The 21505-nt window shown below is 39.3% G+C and overlaps 1 protein-coding gene across 1 annotated transcript in view; it reads right to left on the bottom strand.

Moving 5' to 3' along the window:
- Window positions 1-1077: 1077 nt before the first annotated feature.
- calb2.L (calbindin 2 L homeolog) overlaps window positions 1078-21505 on the bottom strand; it is a 32368-nt gene continuing 11940 nt past the window's right edge. The window contains exons 2-11 of the mRNA XM_018258089.2: window positions 17920-17996; window positions 12086-12175; window positions 11907-11987; window positions 10741-10797; window positions 8714-8791; window positions 7221-7276; window positions 5889-5928; window positions 5733-5786; window positions 4973-5044; window positions 1078-2107 (exon numbers count right to left, since the gene is read on the bottom strand). Of these exons, the coding sequence (XP_018113578.1) occupies window positions 1985-2107; window positions 4973-5044; window positions 5733-5786; window positions 5889-5928; window positions 7221-7276; window positions 8714-8791; window positions 10741-10797; window positions 11907-11987; window positions 12086-12175; window positions 17920-17996 (728 nt within the window). The 3' untranslated portion in view covers window positions 1078-1984. The remainder of the gene's footprint in view (window positions 2108-4972; window positions 5045-5732; window positions 5787-5888; window positions 5929-7220; window positions 7277-8713; window positions 8792-10740; window positions 10798-11906; window positions 11988-12085; window positions 12176-17919; window positions 17997-21505) is intronic.

Here is a 21505-nt window from a genome sequence, read left to right as displayed (position 1 = left end):
GCTGAAAAGCAGAGAATATAAATAAAACCAACGATCCACGATTCTCCAGTAATTATTATTGTTTAGGGCAAGGCTGTTCAAATGGAGACCTATGGACCAGATGTGGCCCTCCAGAGATTTTCAGACTTTTTCAGAATTCAACTGACTTCTTTGAATGACATCATCATTTTATTGGCTCCCAAAAATATTGTATGGTGACTAATTGGCACACTATATGGAAACAACTGAACAGTGCTGGTCTCTAGTATGAGGACCCTCTCTAAACAGCATGTCAACCCATCTCTGCTCTACTTTATATATTCAAATGTTTAGATAGATACTCATGCTAAGCACATAATACATTAATAAGTGAAATCATCACAAAAATACCTTTTTTGCACATTCCCAATTACTTTTGTATATTTCTGTTTTCTTTTTATTCCAGTTTAACCTTTATCTGAATACAGTGAGATATTCATTCACTCACTATCTTTCGCACCACTTTTTTTAAGTACCCAAACAGTGCAGCATTAAAAGGCCCAGAACAGCCCACCACAGACTAACATTGAAGTATGCACATACTGAAGCAGATCAAGGGATTGGTGTTTTTATGCTTTTGCAGGCAGGCTTTCAGTATTCATCTTTGTTTTTGTGGATGCTTCATTGCCACGTCTTGCAGCTATTAAAAATGTGGTGTTTAAATGAGCTGAATTAACCCAGGTTAACATAGCCCTTAGGGTGAGCGCCAAATTATTAGATTTAAGTGAGCCATACTCAGTTAAATCTGTTCGTTGTTAGGGTTTGCCCCAGGGAAAAATTATTATACTGTATGTGAGTGTAGCCCGATGTGGTTCTTGCCCACCAAGATTTTCCTGCCTTCAGGATCAAATATCGACAGCTATCACTTTGACCCACTACACAAATGATTAGACTGCTCACTAGATCAAATGCGGCTGCAGTGCATATCATCTATCTTATGACTACAGTGCACTGTTACTGTGAGGGTGCCATAGCTGGCTTAAGCACGGCATTGTACATGAAATCCATAGCATTTCTAACTCTAAGATAATACACTATAAAAAAGAGTCACAGGCAATGCACTGGATCAGTCAGATTTATTCATTCTTTGGTTAACAGGTTAAACAAGCAAAACCAAAAAATAAAAAAAGGATTCACTCTGTGGTATCCACAAGCTGATGAGAAAGGAGACAAACCCCCCATTTAAACCCAGGACAACAGGTATCTAGTTTAGAGAAGCAGAAGGAGAGAGTGAGAGAGGAAAGAGACAGTACAGAAATAATGGAACATACTGGGTGAATTGCCCACGGTGAGAGCTACCAGAGAGAACTAAGAAGAAGGACCTGTGAGAAGAACACAGTGTTGGTTTGTGAGGTTGAATGACATGCATGCTTCCTTACTTTCTTTCTCCCTGGCTTCTGACAATCAGTGTGCTAGCTGTACAGTTGCTTTAGAGATCCATTATTTGCCATAAGAGGTAGTGCCCATGATGTGGACTCTAGTCCTATGTATTGGGATACCTTTTCACTTGCAATGGAATTTGATACATACAGGGATGTAGGCATGTAGCCTTCTAGCATATGTACTACTAAAACAAAGATTTCCTCAGTCTAACTGGACTGCCATATCCCTGCAATATCTATATTCATTTCTTCTTAGTTTCTTTATACCTCATTTGACTGGTTTCCTCTGCTCTAGTACCATTTTCTCTCAAACACAGAAACTCTAGTAGATCTCAGTTTTCTTCTTATACAAACAGGTAAGTTGTTTTCATTTTGCACTAAATCTGTCATTTGCCATTGCTACACATTCCCCAAGGTCTCTTTCTGACAAACCTTTATCATACACAAAATTTCTCTTTTTATCTACTGTCTCTTCACTTTTCTCTCATGCACAGTACTCTCTCCTCTGGCTTCTCAAGGGTGGGGTGGGGCAAGATACAGGAGCTCAGTGCAGTGCTGCTTGTGTACGAAGGAATGGTCCCACACTACTTAAGGGAGGGAGAATCATTGCAGAGTACAATCTCCAGTTCTTTGCGATACAGACGTCCCCCGTCACACAAAGACATAATGCTCTGACGGTAACCAGTTAGACTCTGGATATCCACATCCTGAAATGGGAACATCAATACATTAACTGCACAAGGACAAGCTTAAAATGACAGTAACAGATATGGGGTACCATGTTTTACCGAAGTAGCCCAAAAGAAGGGCAACTTCAGAAAAACGAAGCGCTGCATACATTTTACCGCTGGCGATTTACAGGAAATTAGTCACCCGCAGAAGAGGAGATTTATCGCAGGCGACTAATCTCATAGTGTGCCATGGCCCTAAGAAAAAGTAATGAAAAGGACGCAAAGCAAAAATAAACACATATAAAGTTAAAATACAGTGGAACTCTGACTTTCTGTTTCCCAGAGGGAGGCATAAAAAGGCATACTTCTGGGGAAATGAAAATTCGGGGGGGGGGGGGGAATATGACTCTTGCCTGTATGGACTGCAAAAAAACTGTGGCAAATCCAAGAAAAAGTAAAATGCAGTTACATAAAATCGGGGGTTCTACTGTACTTTGTCTTAGTAGGGGTTATTCTGCCTTTACTGCCACCATGAAGTGGCCTAATGATGCCACCCCCAGCAGTTACCTTTTTGTGCTCCTTCAGCAATAAGGAAGTGCCTGGTAATCTGTGGGGCACTGCTGACTGAGGCAAGTTTCTCAACTTGCCAAATGGCAGGAGTAACCCTGTTCCTTATATATCTATTGGGCACAGATTTCTATTATGTTCCAGCTAAAGATCTTTGAAACACTGACTTTCAGACTATTTAGTCCAGGTTTTGTGTACACAACAAATCAGTTGAAATGTATGCAGTTTGGTTAATGGAATATATTGTTTTTTTCCTCCTACGCCATATTTGTTCTGGCAGAGATTTGCTTGTCATCACCGCTGTTGCAAGCCATTGCCTTTAGTGCGAACGACCTGTCATATTTCTGCACAGGTCTGTTAAGAATATGCAAGGAATTTTGGGTACTGGAGCCTTGGCTGCTGGAGAGATGGATTTTGCTACATCCTGAAGGCAGACAATAGAAAAAGGGTGATTCTGCCAATAGCATTTTACACTTATAAATACAGTGTCGGACTGGGACACCAGGGGTCCACCAAAAACCCTTAGACCAGGGGCCCACCCAAAAACCTTTAAACCAGGGGCCCACTCAAAGTATTATTTTCTTCCTTTCCTTACTCAACCTCTATTCTCCTATTCTCTTTTCTTTACATGCTATAATCTATTATTCCATCTATTTAGCCTCTTTATTCTCATAGAAATAGGGAATGGCCATGAAATAGGCCAAATGTTTAGAAGCAGGAGGGCCCACTGACACCTTGGCCCACCGGGAGTTTTCCTGGTATCCCTGTGGGCCAGTCCGACACTGTATAAATACCTTTAATACTATAATGAATATTGGAAAAGTTGCTTTAATTGTATTTTTATAAATGTATTTTATTTATTTCATTTTTTTATTATGTGGGTGGAGTTAATCTTTAAATATTAAGGTTCAGGTTCCAAAAATATTTTTTTTACTTTTGTTTTGAACATTACTGGTAATGGTATATTAATGCAAATAATTTAAAGGATCATAATTATTTATGGGTAAACCCAGTGATCCATTACCATAAGGGCAACCTCTGCACGTGGTTTCCAGGTTGCCCAGAAGGGGCACTGGGCAGAGCTGGGGCAGAGTGGGGGAATGGAAGGGCACTGCCAGGGTTTCCCTCTAGGTGCACCAGCTAAGGTGGCTACAGTGGTATAACTAACGTACAGCAGACCCCACAACCACAGGGCCTGGACATTCTGTCACCCCACCAGCCCCATCTGCCACACCTACAGTAATTTGCTTGCTTGTCTGCTGCAAGCAAATGTGTAAGTGGGGGAGTGGGTTGTTTGTGATGTTTGCGAGCTAAGCCCTCTCAAAGATATATTTTTTGTTAAAAGGGAACTATTGCAAATGTGAAGATTTTATAAAAAAAAACAGGTATAGAATCCGTTATCCGGAAATCCATTATACAAAAAGTTCAGTATTATGGAAAGGTCATCTCCCATAGACTCCATTATAATCAAATATTTCAATTTTTTTTAAATGGTTTCCTTTTTCTCTGTAATAATAAAACAGTGGCTTGTACTTGATCCAAACTAAGATATAATTGATCCTTATTGGAAGCAAAACCAGCCTATTGGGTTTATTTAATGTTTACATGATTTTCTAGTAGACTTAAGATGTGAAGATCCAAATTACGGATAAAGACTCATTATCCGGAAAGCCCCCGGTCCCCAGCATTGTGGATAATGGGTCGCATACTTGTATAATCACTTAAAAATGATGATCTGTCTTTTTGTATTCTATCTTCATGTATTGGGAGTATGATTTTGAGTGACCTTTAGGTCTAATACAGCCTTTGGTGGTGTTCATTTTGCCTAGAAAATTTATTTTTAAAACCACCAGAAATCTTGTCTACCTGCATGCATTTATGCTAAAGTCAGTTATTTAGTTAGATCTTGTTTGTGGTGGAATCACTTGCCCCCCTAAAAGACATATTGGATCTAATGGTCAATCAAAATTTGACACCAAATTCCACTGAATGAAGACAGAATGATGAGAAACAGAGAGAGGAATAGTGAAGATAAACTTAGTTATTTTAGAAACAGTACAGCATTTTTAATTGATTATATTTAGAAAGTTTCTTATTTCAGTACAATGAAGCTTATATTAAAATAAAAATTGCCATAGTTCCCCTTTAAGTTATGCTACTGGTTTACTGGCTTCTGAGAAAAAATTATCTAAATGGATTTGACTGCAGTAGGAAAATCTAAATGTAAATTCCACAGGGAGCAGGGATTGATTAAAAATAAACCCCAACATTCTCTGTAAATTGCTGAGGAATATGTTGGTGCTATATACACAAAGCATTTGAATAACAACATACCTTTTTGTTTTTTTCAAAGAAATCTTTCAGCATAGCATCCAACTCATGTTCATCTATATAGCCACTTCCATCCTGAGGAATAGAGCACAATTACATATCTGGTCAGTACAGAAATCCATTTTCATTAATAGGGCCATATGAGGGTAATACATTTTCCAACATGGCACTTTTTTTTAACAAAGTCTGTTCCAGGTTTCTTTTTCCAAGCGCCCACATTTCTCTGATTATGTCATGAACAAGTTACCTTGGGAAAATACTCATTTTGTACATAAACCACATAAATCTAAATGAAACTGATTGGTATGTTTATTGACAAGACTATGTTGGGAAGTATGTTGAAAGGCCAAGAAAGAAAGAGAGACAGAAGATGATTTTAAAGTTAAGGTAGTTTCCCTAACAAATACATAGCAAACAAAATGCTTTATAGATGTTTTTCATTAAAAATTAGAACTTATCACAGGGTACCATCTGCCATTCAGGTTTACCTTGAGTAAAGAACACCCTGCAGCAGCATTGCCTGTGTCACCAATGTAAGACTATAGCTCGCCATACAGGCATATTTATTCTTTTAATAATATACATGCATATTTATTATTTTAACAAAATATAGAGTCCCAATGAAAAAAGCTTTTTTTCCACAAAGCATCAGAAAAAGGCTAACTACTAATGCATTAATCTTTAGTATACAGTATTTCTCCATTTGTCTATTGGGTAAGAAAGCTGTGTGTCTGTACATGGGAGCTGCTATTAGCAACTTTACCTTATCATAAAAACTGAATATTGCATTAAATTCATCACTGCTCAACTTCATCCCCTGCAAATCAAAATAAAGACAATATGTTAAAAAAGAGTCCATACACACAAATGAATACAGGGGACAAAAAAAACATAGATTAGGTGTATAGATTTCACACACCTGGAATTTCAGTAGGAAGTTCTCCTGCACTGGTAACAATCTGTAATAGAATTCACAGTTTTAACTGGAGCTTGCCTATACTTCTCTGAATTACATGGATAATAGAAACATTGGGTCAGTGTGTATTTGCAAATTTAAATAGACCAGGTCTTTTGCAAACTCGTCTGTTCAGTGTGAAGCCGAAAAGTTAAAATTCAAGTATAGCAATAGGGTTGTTGTTATTTCTAGGTCAGCAAATAACCTCATTCTCATGCATCAATAGATTAGCTGACAATATTGACTGGATAAGTGGATCTTTTTTTTTTCTTGTTCTCGTTCAGAAAGCAGCAGTTCTGTTATGCTTCCTAAAATTTGCAGGGCCATTGCGCAATGGTTAACATTGCTGTCTTGCAGCCCTAGGGTCATAGGTTCAATTCCAGCAAGGGCAATATCAACAAGCAATTATGTTCTCCCTGTGCTTATGTGGGTTTCCCCTTAGTTTCCTCCCACATGCCAAAACATATAGGCAGGTTAACTGGTTCCTGATAAGCTAACTATAGTGTGTGTGAATTTGATTGGAAGGTTAGATGGTAAGCTCCATTGGGGCAGGGTGGTCAATCCTCCACTGGGGTATATGCCTAGCACCCCTCACATACTTTTGCGCTCTAAGCACTTGCCTATTCTGTCTACACTGAGTGCCAGCCTTGGTCTGTGCTATATAAATAAAGAGTAATAAAACAGAACACTGTTTGAGATCCTATCTGAAACACATTAATTATACCAATACTGAAGATTTAATATCAAATATGAATAGGAATTTTTACAGTAAGAGCTGTGAAGTTGTAGAAACGGGTCTATGAAGTGGTTGTACTGGCAGATACATTAGATGGCATCAAGAAAGGTTTGGATAATTTTGTGAAAAGTGAAAAAGGTTGCTGATAACTCTTACAACAAAGTGAATTTATTAAGTTTTAATATAGTACATGAAACTTTATATTTTAATTTCTATGACAAGTGGCTCTATTTCATAACATAATTATGCCCAACACATGGATATATAAATATAAAAAATGGAATTGTTGCATTATAGTGGCAGACTTTGTATCAGACTTAAATTGTACACAATGCCTGCATACCTGTTAAGTGGGGCAAAATTGCAGCATTCACAAAAAGTTAACAATCCAACAGTCATAAAATAGTGCTACTCAAAATGGGTTATTAATAACTCGGCTGCAGGGAACGTTCAGGAGAAATCACACTTGTTTAAGAAACAAATATCAAATTGCTAGGGAACCATCTTCTAATTTTCAGTTGCGTATGAACTAAATACAAATTCCTGGATAAGTCTCTTACCTAGACATTTCAGACAGGCAGAGTTTACCATCACCATTCATGTCAAACATGCGCAGCTGGAGGATAAAGAGATAAACAGTGATGCATTTGTGAGCTTTAAGCGAACTAATGCATTCAGCACAAACACTTTTTGGTGAGGTATGTAATGCGGCAGTCTTTTATACCCAAATAACAGTACAATGGTTAAACTCTTTTGCTATAATATGCAACTCCAAGTAGGTTATATATATATATCTTTGATTATTAACAGCAAAGTAAGTAGCACAGTGGGTGAAAGCAGTTGTGGCGGAGTGGCTGTGGTGGAGTGGAAGTGGTGAGCGCAGGGTCGGATTTACATAGTGGGAACCCCTAGGCCTGCTGCCATTCGTCGCCCCTGTCCCCTCCCCTTTATTCATGCAAATTTAATGGACTGGAGCTATGGGGATTGGTGCACGGGAAATTTTAAAAATGATTGTATCTCCAGTGCATCCCGAGTGTTTTTGAACCAATGTGGGTGTGGTTAGGCAGCATGCCGCCCCCTAAAATCCTGCCACCCTAGGCCCGGGCCTAGGTGGCCTTTCCACAAATCCGGGCCTGGGTGAGCGGTGGAGGGCCCTTAGGTGGCTGGGTGGTGTTCCCTTGAGTTAGGTACTTAGTTGGCCTCTGGTAACCCAGTCCAACTCTGCAATTCTCTTGTACACTTTGAACACTTACACAGCCCTTTTATGAATGGTTTTGCTTTAATGCAGCTATACATGTGGCACGTCAAGTGAACCCCAACATTCTAAAGGAGACAGAACATGGGCTTTTTGAAATGTCCTTACCTGCAGTTAGTTACTACCAGTTCTGCTGAAGGGAAAACAAGCTGCTGTGATACACGGTAGTGCCATTAAAGTATAGTTCGCCATAAAGTTAACTCTTATTATGTTATAGAATGTCCTTTTCATAAAAACTTTGCAATTGGTCTTTATTTATTTTTTTTAATTGTTATTTGCCTTCCTCTTTTACCTCTTTCCATCTTTCAAATGGGGGTCGCTGACACCATCAGACAAAAAAACTATAGCACTTTATTGTATTGCTACTTTTTATTACTTATCTTCTTATTACTTATTTATTTTTATTACTTATCTTCATATTCATTCCATCTCCTTATTCTTATTCAAACTAGTTGCTGTGGGAAATATGACCCTAACAACCAGAACAAACCAATTGCAAATTGTCTCAGAATATCACTCTCTGCACTTTACTAAATTTAATTTAAATGTGAGCAACCCCTTAAAGAGAGTGCTAATTTAAGACAATAAAGTCAGAATTTTGGAATGATACTTAATAGCCAAATGATGTGCTGTAGGGCAGCATGTTTTCCATGTAGCAGAATTGGCAGTGGCTGTCAGCAGGCAGAAAGGCTAAATTCTGTGTGCCATTGACCTAAGCTTGTCAATTGAAGTTGCAGTTAACAACAATAAAGAATTTCTATAGGCTGCAGATTCACTGGATTACTGCTGCACACTTACAATAGTTTGTGTGTATTCGTGAAGTTTCTTCTCATCAAAAGGTCGGTTTGCTTTTTTTAGAAGATCAGACAGAAAGCCCTGAAAACAAAGACAAAAAAATATATAAATGTGAGCTCTGCGAATCTGTTCCCAGGAGTTATCTACAAATGTAAATCTGTTCAGCTGGCCATATACGTCACAGTATATATTACTATATAAAAAACTATTACTCTCCAAAGGTGTCCTAGAGATGCTCCTATGGTTGCAGTCCAGTAAGTGAGTGTCAGTGAGGCCTAGACTGGAAGTACTGTATATTCTGACAAACGCCAGAGGGGTTACTTTAAAAAATGTCAAAGATCTGCAAGGTGCCGGCCTGTAGGGTGCCAACTGGGCATCAGAGTACTTGAAATGCAAGTCCTAAAGTTGCCAACGTGAACAAGTAGGACAACAAAAGTAATCTTTAGTTGTAAAGTAAAAGATCTTTGAAATTTGGTCAGTGAAGACTTTTAAAAACACCATGGCCATCTAATCAGGGCACAAATGACCAAATAGAATGTTTCTTATTTTGAAGAAATGAGAATACCCAAATCAATGTGAAAAAAATGATGCTTGGAAGAGATGAATGGAAAGAAACAACCAGCAACATGATGGATTCAATCATGATAATCATAACCATGTCATTAAAGGAGAACTAAAGCTTAAATAAAGACGTATGGCATAAATGTTGTACATAGTTTGGGCTTCTGTACCAGCCCAAGGTAACCACAACCCTTTAGCAGTGCAGATCTGTGTCTCCAAAGATGCCCCAATAGTTCCCCATCTTCTTTTCTGCTGATTCACTGCACATGCTCTGTGCTGCTGTCACTTACTGAGCTTAGGGACCGACACACATTATACTGAATAAATAAATATATATATATATCAAATAGTCACAAACCGCACTCCAAGGACTTATTAAGAAAAAAAGTGTAAAATTTATTACTTCAACGTTTCGGCTACAACACTCGGGCCGTCTTACTTAAGACAGCCCGAGTGTTGGAGCTGAAACGTTTAAGTAATAAATTCTACACTTTTTTAAATATTTCGGCTCCAACACTCGGGCCGTCTTCGGGAAGACAGCCCGAGTCTTGGAGCCGAAACGCTGAAGTAATAAATTCTACACTTTTTTCTTAAAAACACCTTGGAGTGCGGTTTGTGACTATTTGATACAATTAACTTTGTGACCAGCACCCAGGTGGATGTTTGCAAGTTTTGAGCGAACCTACTGTATATATACATATAGAAAAGAAGTTGGGGAGCACCTTCCATCAAATGAGAAAAACAGAAGATGGTGTGCAGGGTCAAGTGGTAATTCAAAAGAGAACAAGAAAGAGAAAGAACTAGATGTGTATAAATACGAGCTTGTGGACATGCTTTGATGGGAGGGTGCAAATACATGGGTCAGTTCTTTCTCTTTCTTGTTCTCTTTTGTATACATACATATACAGGAATGAGCGTTTCGGCCTCCCCAAGGCATTTCTTTGAGAAAGGCCTTGGGGAGGCCGAAATGTCAGTCCTGTGTAACTAATAAATTATTTATTTTTCTCTATAAGACCGACCTGTGAGTGCGGATCTTTCTACAGTTCTTGGAGATATTTTGTTGTTTCTGCACCCAGGCAAATTAATTATTCTTTCAAGAGTGCTGGCAACCTTCGGAGCTATATATATATATATATATATATATATATATATATATATATATATATATATATATATATATATATATATATATAAATTTGTCAATGGCTGCTCAAGACATCCTGAGCATGTACGTGTCACAGACACTTCTAACAAAATCCAAGATGAGAAACTCCTGTGACAACTTAGAAATCTTGGATCATCCATCCTTTTATGTCTATCTAAAATCTGCCTAACTGCTAGAAGGAAATTATGGACAAATACTGTCTGTAGGACACTCATCAACTATGCCTCCTTCTATAGATTATGAATGGCTTTAATTTATTTTCAAATCATCTTAATTAGTAGTAAAAATACTATTAACAACATACCTTCAACTCATTGGCTTCAATATAACCACTTCTGTCAGTGTCACACTTTCTCCAGGCCTGAAACACCAAATGAACAAAATTCAGATGCCTACACAGTGTATGCTGTGGAAGAAGTTGCAGTACATGTTTTGACAGTCCAGTGGTAAAATTAAGTGCAGCTTTCACACTCAACATGAAACTCTCTCATATGTGAGGTTTTTACTCGTGGTTTGCTGTAGCCTCAAAGACATAGAACTCTGTGGTTTAGACCAGCAGTTCCCAACCTTTTTTAGCCCAGGAACAGGTGTAAAGGAAACATTTTTTGCAAGGACAGGGGGGGTCGGGGGGGCAACAGCAACTGTGCGTCCAATTCGGCTCGCCAGTGTTAATTGCAGGCTAGGCTTGGTGCCCCAGTTCAGGACTGTCCACTGCCCGGTGGTTGGGGACCCCTGGTTTAGACAAGCAATTCTGGGGGAGGGACTGTCAAATTGTGACCTGATTGGGGTTGTCACCTGTCCAGCTTTTCACAAGTGCTGTCTGGATAAAAACTGGACAAATCAGGGCAGGGTATTAAAGTGAATGGCGTGACAGTCAGCCAATCGGTGATTGCCATATTCTAACCCCACCCTATAATGTCACATACGTGCCCCCAAATCTTTTCTCCCTGGAATTCCATCCCACAAAAGGTAGCACTAGCAACCCTAGACCTAATGAGTTCAGAAATAAAATTATTAGCTGTGGGCACAGGGAATTTACTGTGATAAACCCCTCAACCATGGGTGGAGCTTATGATAAAAGATATTGGGGCTTGTGGCCATCCTCACAAACACTTTTTATTTACAGCATTTTATCACTGAAACAAATTTTAGCAAAGCATCTTCTTAGGCCCATGGCACATAGGGTTTACATGCTGGACAAGCTGTAATTTACTTGATTTGACATATTTCCCCTCTAAAATATATCACCGGGGAAGCCAAGTATGAGTATGTAAATTGTGTTCAGGGTTGCCACCTGGCCGGTATTTTACTGGCCTGGTCGGTAAAAATTATGGTTGAGCCCAATGTTATTAATACGGAAAAAAGTTAAATATATAGGAAGGCCAGTATTTTTTTCTAGAAAAGGTGGCAACCCTAATTGTGTTCCAGAGTGTGCACTGTTGTACAGTTTTAAATTGCTCAGAATCTGACCTCCATGAATTCAATGCTGGATCCAGCGTGTTGTCTAAAACACAGCAGGAAGTTCTCTTCAGTGGGGAGAATCTGGGCCAGCTGGAAAGGCAAAACACATATGCAGATTAGAACAATTATTAATACCAATATATATTCCACCACATACACACGCGTGCATGATAAAGCACAGGTCTCACCTCAGCCATTTCAATACGACCATCTGCATTCTTATCATATTTCTGCATGAAGTCTTTCAATTTTTCTCCAAAGTTAACACTGGATGCTTCCTAATTATCATAGGAAATAAAATCAGAAGGTGACATTGTAATAGACTTGGATGCATGAGGGGCAGTATATACCTATATACCGGGGCGCTGCTGCCATGAGGCAAGTTGATAAATTCACCTCAGGCGGTAGCGGCCCACAAGTTACCAGGGGAGGAAAAGAGCTGCTCCTGGTAACTTCAAGAACTGAAATTCTGAGTGCAATTGTGTTTTCGGCATTAGCATCAGGGTGGCACCAGGGCCTGCAGTGCCCCTGCCCATATTTGCACTAAAATACAGTAGTAATCTGATTATCTATATCTTGCATGAACTAAACATGGAAGAGCTTAAATTTTACTTTTTACCCTGCTTATCTTAACTCAAGAAATAAAAAAAACTATTTTTTTAATAGCACTTAGTTTAGCTCTATTCAATTCTATTGAGCCCATAGCTCAGGCTGATAAGAGCCTGAAATTGTAGCTTAATGACTTTTTACATGGTCATGCAACTCCTTTCTGACTTATATCCTTATATTTTACAATACACTTGTGTAGTATAAAAAAATAATGTACCCCCTGTTGTAAAATATAAAGATATTATTAGTCACTCATGGGTTCCCTGACCTCAGCTTTCACTTTGTGCTTTATATGGTCAAGGAACTCTTTGGTGACTTATTATCTCTTAGGGAGACAATAGGGGATATATTAATCTGTATATTTATACATAGAAGTATCTTTATGTATTGCAATAGGTGTTACACTGATCCCTGTATATAAAGTAAAACCACCTCAATTTTACATCCCCTGATTTTAAGTTTTCCCTCATTTTACATTGTTGTTTTGTGGTCCCACCTATATATTATGCATAATACATTTCCCAGATTTTACACCATTTTTTTCTGGTCCCCTGAAAAATGTAAAATGGGGGTTCTACTGTAATTATATTATTGTAAAGTTTCTGGAATCTATAGGTCAGGTTACTTTACTTATTGTATCCACTAGACAGCAGTAGCGTTACACAGTAAGTCATAAAATAAGGCCTTTCAGAAACCTGTCTATTCCATTCTAGGCAGAAATTGTTTCATCTAGGGCAGTGCTGTCCAACTTCTGTGGTACTGAGGGCCAAAATTTTATGTGGTGGTGGGCCGATAATAGAAGTCAGTTTGGCCATGCCCCCTTTTAAACCACACCCACTGTAAACCACACCCATGTTACCAAAAGAACTTTTAAGATGATATCCACATTAACTGTGGTAGCACACCAAAAAACCAAATGGCTGGTGCTCACTGCAGGGAAATCCCTCATCACTCATATGTGAAAAATTGATGTCATGTTAAAACATATCCTTAAATCCATATGCCTCATCCTTCCCTGTGTATAATACAACAACCCCCCAACACATGATTAAACACCTTAGGGGCCCTTAACAACAATTTCTAAATGCTAACAAACCCCAAGAACAAACCCCTAACAGGCTAACATTCCACAGGTAGCATAGGGCAAGCAGAGAATGGCACACACAAGCAGCACTGGGCAAGCAGACAATGGCACAAACAAGCAGTACTGCATAAGCAGAGAATGGCACACACAGCCAGCACTGGGCAAGCAGAGAATGGCACATCCAAGCAGCACTGGGCAAGCAGAGAATGGCACAAACAGGCAGCACTGGGCAAGCAGAGAATGGCACACCCAAGCAACACTGGGCAAACAGAGAATGGCACACACAAGCAGTACTGGGCAAGCAGAGAATGGCACACCCAAGCAGCACTGGGCAAGCAGAGAATGGCACACACAAGAAGCACTGGGAAAGCAGAGAATGGCACACACAAGCAGCATTGGGCAAGCAGAGAATGGCACACACAAGCAGCACTGGGCAAGCAGAGAATGGCACACACAAGAAGCACTGGGCAAGCAGAGAATGGCACACACAAGCAGCATTGGGCAAGCAGAGAATGGCACACACAGGCAGCACTGGGCAAGCAGAGAATAGCACACACAAGCAGCACTGAGTAAGCAGAGAATGGCACACACAGGGAGGGAAGGCAGAACAGAGCAGGAGACAGGGAAAGCTATCAGTCTAATATGTACTACATACAGTGACACAGTGCTGGTGCTCATTAGCATTTTGTATAAAGTGTGAACAGGTGAACAATGTGGGCAGTTTCAGTCTGGGTCTCAGGTGTGAACAGCACAGGGCTTTAGGGGTGTGAACAATAGAGGTGTCACAAGTGTGAACAATTTTTACCGACCAAGTAACCCTAGAACCGGAACATTACATGCCCCTTTGATAGTGCTGTATGTTTCCCCCTTCACAATGGAAGTAGTGCTTATTAGACCCTTATATTACATACTAGCCTGGCATAAAGGTGGAGCACTATTTTGCCAAGTAGATCAGTAAGTTAGCTTGGCTTTATGACCAGTTTTGATACCTACTGGCATTACTATTATATTACAAAGATATATCTATGCAGGGTCGGACTGGGCTGGTGCAACACGGGAAAAAACCTGGTGGCCCCCCGGCTCTAGTGGGCCCCACCAGACCAGATCAGCATACTTGGAGGGGACGGAGGGGGGGGGACCTGAGGCATCAGCCCAGTCGAGAACACTTGATAAAGGAGGTTGTGCCTCCGAAACGTTGTGTTTGAGATCACAATAAAAGCACTTTAATTTAAGCACGTTTCCAAATGTGTGTGCCATCCTATTTTTCTAACGTATGGATATTGGAACCCAGTCGAGCAGAATGGTTTCTGGAAGCACCACAGCGATACAGCCACAGTCTTTTGAACTATTGTATGTTACAGTCCGACCCTGTTTCTATGCATTTACATGTGCATTATGGAACTGAAAAACTTACTGAAACCAAAAAAAATCTTGCTGGTTATAAATTAGCTACAATGCTCCTTAAATCTCTTGCCTACACACAATGATGCAATTATAAATAGGGCTGCATTTTACTGAATTAATACAATATAATACAATATGGCATAGTGATGGCATGTGGCAATAAAGGGGGTGGTACAAAGAGACAGCTGAACAGTTCTGATCATCTAACAGGGAAACAAGACTATAACTAGATAACACTTTCTGAGATACTAGTCCCTAACAAATTAACAGCACATAATACACGCAAAAAAGGCACATGAAATAACCAGTGTTTCCACATGTCTGTCACCTTGAAAATGAATTCTATCATAATAAAAACTAGAAATCAATCCTGTTAGTCATAAGCCTTAAGAGCACATAAAAATATGAAGCAATAAAAAAAACTTGACCTTACAGGCTGTATGATTATTGATTTCTGCATAAAATTGGTTCTTCAGCTACACAAATGCTTATGCCAGCTTCCAGCGTTGGATTAAATTTTATTTCCATCACTGGCTATATAATAAGAAACAGTACTGTGCAAGATTGTAATAAGATGCTCATGCTCCTGGGATCATAAAATGACTATGGAGAGAGGCTACTTGTTCACATGCTGCCACTTGATAAACAACTTACAGATACAGAGAAATTTACAACAACCTGAGCACTTGAAACTTTGATGTGCGTTCTAGTAAGCTAACCCTTCACCAGATTCAGTGCCATTAAGGGCCTTCCAGGTGAAGTCATTGCATGTGTTGGCCCAGTATTATGCAAAGTTTTCTATGTGGTCCCTAAAGACTGGTAACTGAAAACAGAGCTGTCAAAGAAATACAATTGCCAGCTTCCTTTAATCCCAATTGAAGTCTTGACCAGAAATTAAGAATATGATAAAGATCTAAATGTAATATTTACAGGCTATTAAGCTATTAACCCTATCTCTTTCTGTGTGACTGGCTCTGGCTATGATTGGACTGCTGCAATGACCGACAGAAGAATCACTTCCTTTAGCTGCAAGTCTGATGCCATGCATACCTTATAATATCTAAACTGACAAATGAATTGGGGAGAACATCAGTCATGCGCACTTCCATTAACGCTCATTATTCAACAATATAGCAGCTCCAAATGCAGGAAGTTAATGAACCACAAAACAAAGTCATAGCTCTCAAACAGGGAATAATAAAGAAACAAAATGCCTTATGAAATTCACTGAAAGCATGACAGAGTGACTGCAGGAAACAGAGCAATTTTATAAAATTACTTACTAATTAAACTTGTGGCTTACATAACCCAGTTGGTAACAATTTTCACCCTAAATGTCTCTACCGTAGCTCCAAATAAAGGAATAAGTGCGGCTCACCAAAAGTCTTTGTTGGTTTAATTCCATGGGTTATCCTGTGTTCGATATCCCAGTTCGATATCCCAAATCGATATGTCAATAATGCAGTTAGTTGTGGAACAAACCCAAGGCAGCAAGTTGACTGCAATAATCTTTATATTGGGAAGCAGAGTTACACAACATGTTTCGGGCAAAGCCCTTTGTCAAGTGTGTTTGTCTACCGAAGCTCCACAGGGAATACTAGTCTCATCCTAGAACCGCTATGCTCAGGTTGGGTCCTAACTTCACTATAAAAATGTCTGTACTATATTGTTGAGCAAATATCTACTGGATCACACAGGTTTGTAATAAGTTAGCATCGTATATTTTTTAATTCCACAGTAAAAGCCATGTATTAGTTCAGCTCAGATACAAAATCAATATCATGATAATCAGAATCAGTGTCATGGTACTCGCTGGGCAGTACAATCAGGGTCAAGACCCCACTAACACTCCTTATTGGAGCCTTCACTTCAACCAATACTGCTCGTTAATGAAGGAAATATATATATATATATATATGAGGATAGAGAACAAAAGGAAGGGACCGCTACTGCTCACCGCATATTCCTAACCAGGTGCTCTGTCAAACAGTGTCTCCACTGCAAACATCCAATAGACTCAAAACAGGCAGACGGCACTTCTGGAATAGGTTTATAGGGGTTGCTGCTGTAAAACCTAACGCGTTTCGGGAGTAAATCCCTTAATCATCATATATATATAGCGTAGAAGCTGGGGGGGATATATTGTAGATGACTGGTATATATCCCCATTCCCTAAAGACTGGAAGTTGGCAAGTAAGCGATTCTTATGTTTGGACTTATATACTGCTGAAGTGAAGCTGTTTTGTTTTCTGTGCAACTGTTTGCTGCTGAAAGCCTAACCTGTTTTACCTTCAATCTGGAGTGGCCTGCATGTCTTGTGAAAAAACCCCGCAAACTTCATAATAGCACAATTATATACTTGGTAAATTTATGCACTTTGGTCTTTGTTTAGCTTAAAGTGCTGGATCATGTAATACTCAGTGGTCAGAGGCAGTGCCCTCCTCCAGTTAGTAGGCAACAAGTTAAAACACACATCTTGATTCCCTAGGTGAACCACAAATGCATTATATACCTTGTCATGAGGATGCAAACAAAGGTTGTCTTTAATGTTGAAAATAGCCCACTCCCAAAAGCTTACAACATTGTACCATAAGTGTAGCTGTGGAGTGGTACAGGTAAAAGTTGTTGAACTATTGTCTCTCCTCCTAGTATGTTCAGTGATGAAAAGCTATTTATTATTCTTTATCAAAGACTATCTTCAGTGCAGATGATTTGCTGATGACATGCATTAATGAGGTTTTTATAAAAAGCAAAATCCAGACCATTGCTAACCAACAACATACAATCTGCTCTTGTACCATTCCTCTGTGTGCACCCGTTCTTCTGTCCAACCTTCACCTGAACTCACCAATGACATTAGGTCTGCATGTATCTATACCCACATCTTGGCTCAGCTGTCTGGTTATTGGAATATTATCATCTTACCACACCAGCTCCTCTCCGTGCTGCTTCCAGTTCTTGGAAAAAGTTCTCCAGTTCTTTGCCCTCAATGTATCCATTTCCTATGGTAACAAATGGAAAATGTCACTGTATTAGATATCCTCTTGTTTTTCTTCTTCTCAATTGTGCAGGCAGCTTTGAAATGTATATATATATATATATATATATATAGATATATAGATATATATATTTATATTTATAACTTTGCTAATGAATTCAATATGGCATATCAGTTTTTATGAGATTGAGCCTGAAAGCCATGCTTGGTAACCTCACACTATTATGGATGAAAATTAGTGGAAGGGAGCTATTTGCATGTCTCTTCCAAAAAACTCTGTATTCAAATCCATGTAGGCAATGCTATAGTAAAGGTAGACATTGATTACAAATAGTGTTGCCACCTTTTCTGGAAAAAAATGGCTAGGTGGCAACCCTAGTTACAAATGATCTGTTTGGACCAGGGAAAGACTCATTATCACCCCCCCCAGCCCTCTCTCAAATACACTCATTTATAATGAGTGCTATTTTGACCTCTTTTATCAGTACATATTGCAGAGTTTCTCAGTGGTTCAAGTACCCCCAATCATGCAAGCCTCGGTTTGGTTAGGCTTCATCTGGCTACATCTGTTTTAAAACATTGTCTTAACAGTCATCTTGCCATATTTCTCATGCCAGGACCTCCTATCCACTGCTTTAGTTTCTCCTTATAGATTGATTTTCACATAAATGGGGAGTTATTTCGACTGAAAGGCTGAAGCATTACTGTACCAGCATCTTAATTGTAACCAAAACTCAAGCATTTTTTTTAAACGTGTAAACGTGCATGTTATAGAATGTCATACTGGAGGTGGGCATTGAAAGTACTGTTTCCATTTTTGCAGATGATACTAAATTGTGCAGAACTATAGGTTCCATGCAGGATGCTGCCACTTTGCAGAGTGATTTGTCTAAACTGGAAAACTGGGCAGCAAACTGGAAAATGAGGTTCAATGTTGATAAATGCAAGGTTATGCACTTTGGCAAAAATAATATAAATGCAAGTTATACACTAAATGGCAATGTGTTGGGAGTTTCCTTAAATGAAAAGGATCTAGGGGTCTTTGTAGATAACAAGTTGTCTAATTCTGGGCAGTGTCATTCTGTGGCTACTAAAGCAAATAAAGTTCTGTCTTGCATAAAAAAGGGCATTAACTCAAGGGATGAAAACATAATTATGCCTCTTTATAGGTCCCTGGTAAGGCCTCATCTGGAGTATGCAGTTCAGTTTTGGACTCCAGTCCTTAAGAGGGATATAAATGAGCTGGAGAGAGTGCAGAGACGTGCAACTAAATTGGTTAGAGGGACGGAAGACTTAAATTATGAGGTAGACTGTCAAGGTTGGGGTTGTTTTCTCTGGAAAAAAGGCGCTTTCGAGGGGACATGATTACACTTTACAAGTACATTAGAGGACATTATAGACAAATAGCAGGGGACCTTTTTACCCATAAAGTGGATCACCGTACCAGAGGCCACCCCTTTAGATTAGAAGAAAAGAACTTTCATTTGAAGCAACGTAGAGGGTTCTTCACAGTCAGGACAGTGAGGTTGTGGAATGCACTGCCGGGTGATGTTGTGATGGCTGATTCAGTTAATGCCTTTAAGAATGGCTTGGATGATTTTTTGGACAGACATAATATCAAAGGCTATTGTGATACTAAACTCTATAGTTAGTATAGGTATGGGTATATAGAATTTTAATTAAACAAATACAAGATTCCTCTGCACTCAACCCATAATCAATATATTTAAGACAGAGACATTTTGTGCATACTGCTACTGAAAAATGCCTTACCCTTTAAACAAAACAGGGATTGTTTGTCCATATATTGCAATATATTTAAGCTGGCCAACTACGTCAAAGTCATCCCATATCTGGCCAGTCCTATGCTCAATTTTCATCTGATTCATTAAGAATTCTATGGTTTAATTATACATTTTATAAAAGGGACGAATACGTTTTACCTGCAACTTACTAGCTGCTTTCAAAGTAAAACTCCCAAACTTGGCTGCCCTTTTATTAGACACCAGTGGGATCACCTGACTATAGTTGGAGAGGGTGGGAGCTACAACATGGAGCTGGTCACTGCTCTTGTAGAACTATAACAAACAAGGGAAAGTTGTGCTCACCACTAGTTTTTAAAATCATTAGGCGGGGGTGCAATGAGGGTGTGACCACAAAATACATATAGACAAATACAAGATTCCTCTGCACTCAACCCATAATCAATATATTTAAGACAGAGACATTTTGTGCATACTGCTACTGAAAAATGCCTTACCCTTTGAACAAAACAGGGATTTTAATTAAAAGTAGGGAGGGGTGTGTGTATGGATGCTGGGTTTTCATTTGGAGGGGTTGAACTTGATGGACTTTGTCTTTTTTCAACCCAATTTAACTATGTAACTATGTAACTATATACTGTTCTTAGCGTGGTCCTGATGTTTAATTTCTTATAGCTAGTAATAGTAATTATTTGCCTTCCTCTTCTGCCTTTTTCTAGCCTTCACTGACCTCAGCAGTCAAAATGCTATTGATGTTTGATGCTTAAATGCAGTGACGTAACTTTGTACCTCCAGGCTCCCCTGCCAAAAAATCTACTGAGGGGGCCCAGTGTCAACAGTCTGCCTCTCCTGCCCCTCCTCCCATTGACTTGTTGCGCCGCACCTCACGGTTTCCAGAGCACCACACTATTTGGAAGGTGAAAGATATGTCAGGAGGGGGACTATGATACAGCAGACCCCACGGTCCGGGCCCCTCTCTTGCTGGGGGTCTGCTGTATAGCTAGTTACGCCAGTGCTAAAATGTCATTGTTACTATACAGCTAAAGCCACTTGTGTTAAATGTGTCATGACTCGGGATTAACTGAAGAAACTGTGTTATCTAAAGTCATCTTAACTCAATGCATTTAACCTTTTTTTATTAGAACACCAAAGCACCATTGTTCACAACGGTGAACGCTTTAATTACATGGGATGCTGTGTTAAATGGGATAAGTGGGTTAAATGGGTTTAGATATTCTGCGTTAAACACGCAAACCAAAGTGACTTAATCTGTACTGTACTGTTTCTTTTAAGGCCATCGTCTATTATCTTCTGGTCTCTTATTCAAACCACTGCCTGGTTTCTAAGATGAATTGCACTACAGCAACTAGATAGCTGTTGCAAACTGGAGAGCTTCTGAACAAAAAAAGGTGAAGTATGCCTTTAATGCCACTTCAGTTTTAATCAAGTCCATTGCTAAATATTTCACAACCAATTAATCGGACTCATTCGGTGATAGAGAACATTTCAGATATGGTAGGGAAAAAACCCTGCTTTGTTTCAGTGATATGGTTTTTCTTTTATGTCTTTATTTCTGTTTTCCTCCTTTTCTCTCGATGTCTCGCTGACAGCTCTTCAACCTCAATCTGACAGATCAAGTTCCAAAGGGAAAGAAATCCAATTTCTCATATTCCACCCTTAATGACATGCTCCCATGATAGGAATTGGGACAATCATTTTGTTTTGACTCCCAACAAGGGAGGTTTTAAGC

This window comes from Xenopus laevis, chromosome 4L (assembly GCF_017654675.1).
Source record: "Xenopus laevis strain J_2021 chromosome 4L, Xenopus_laevis_v10.1, whole genome shotgun sequence".
NCBI classification, from domain to species: Eukaryota; Metazoa; Chordata; class Amphibia; order Anura; family Pipidae; genus Xenopus; species Xenopus laevis.
This window is presented reverse-complemented; position numbering and strand designations above follow the sequence as displayed.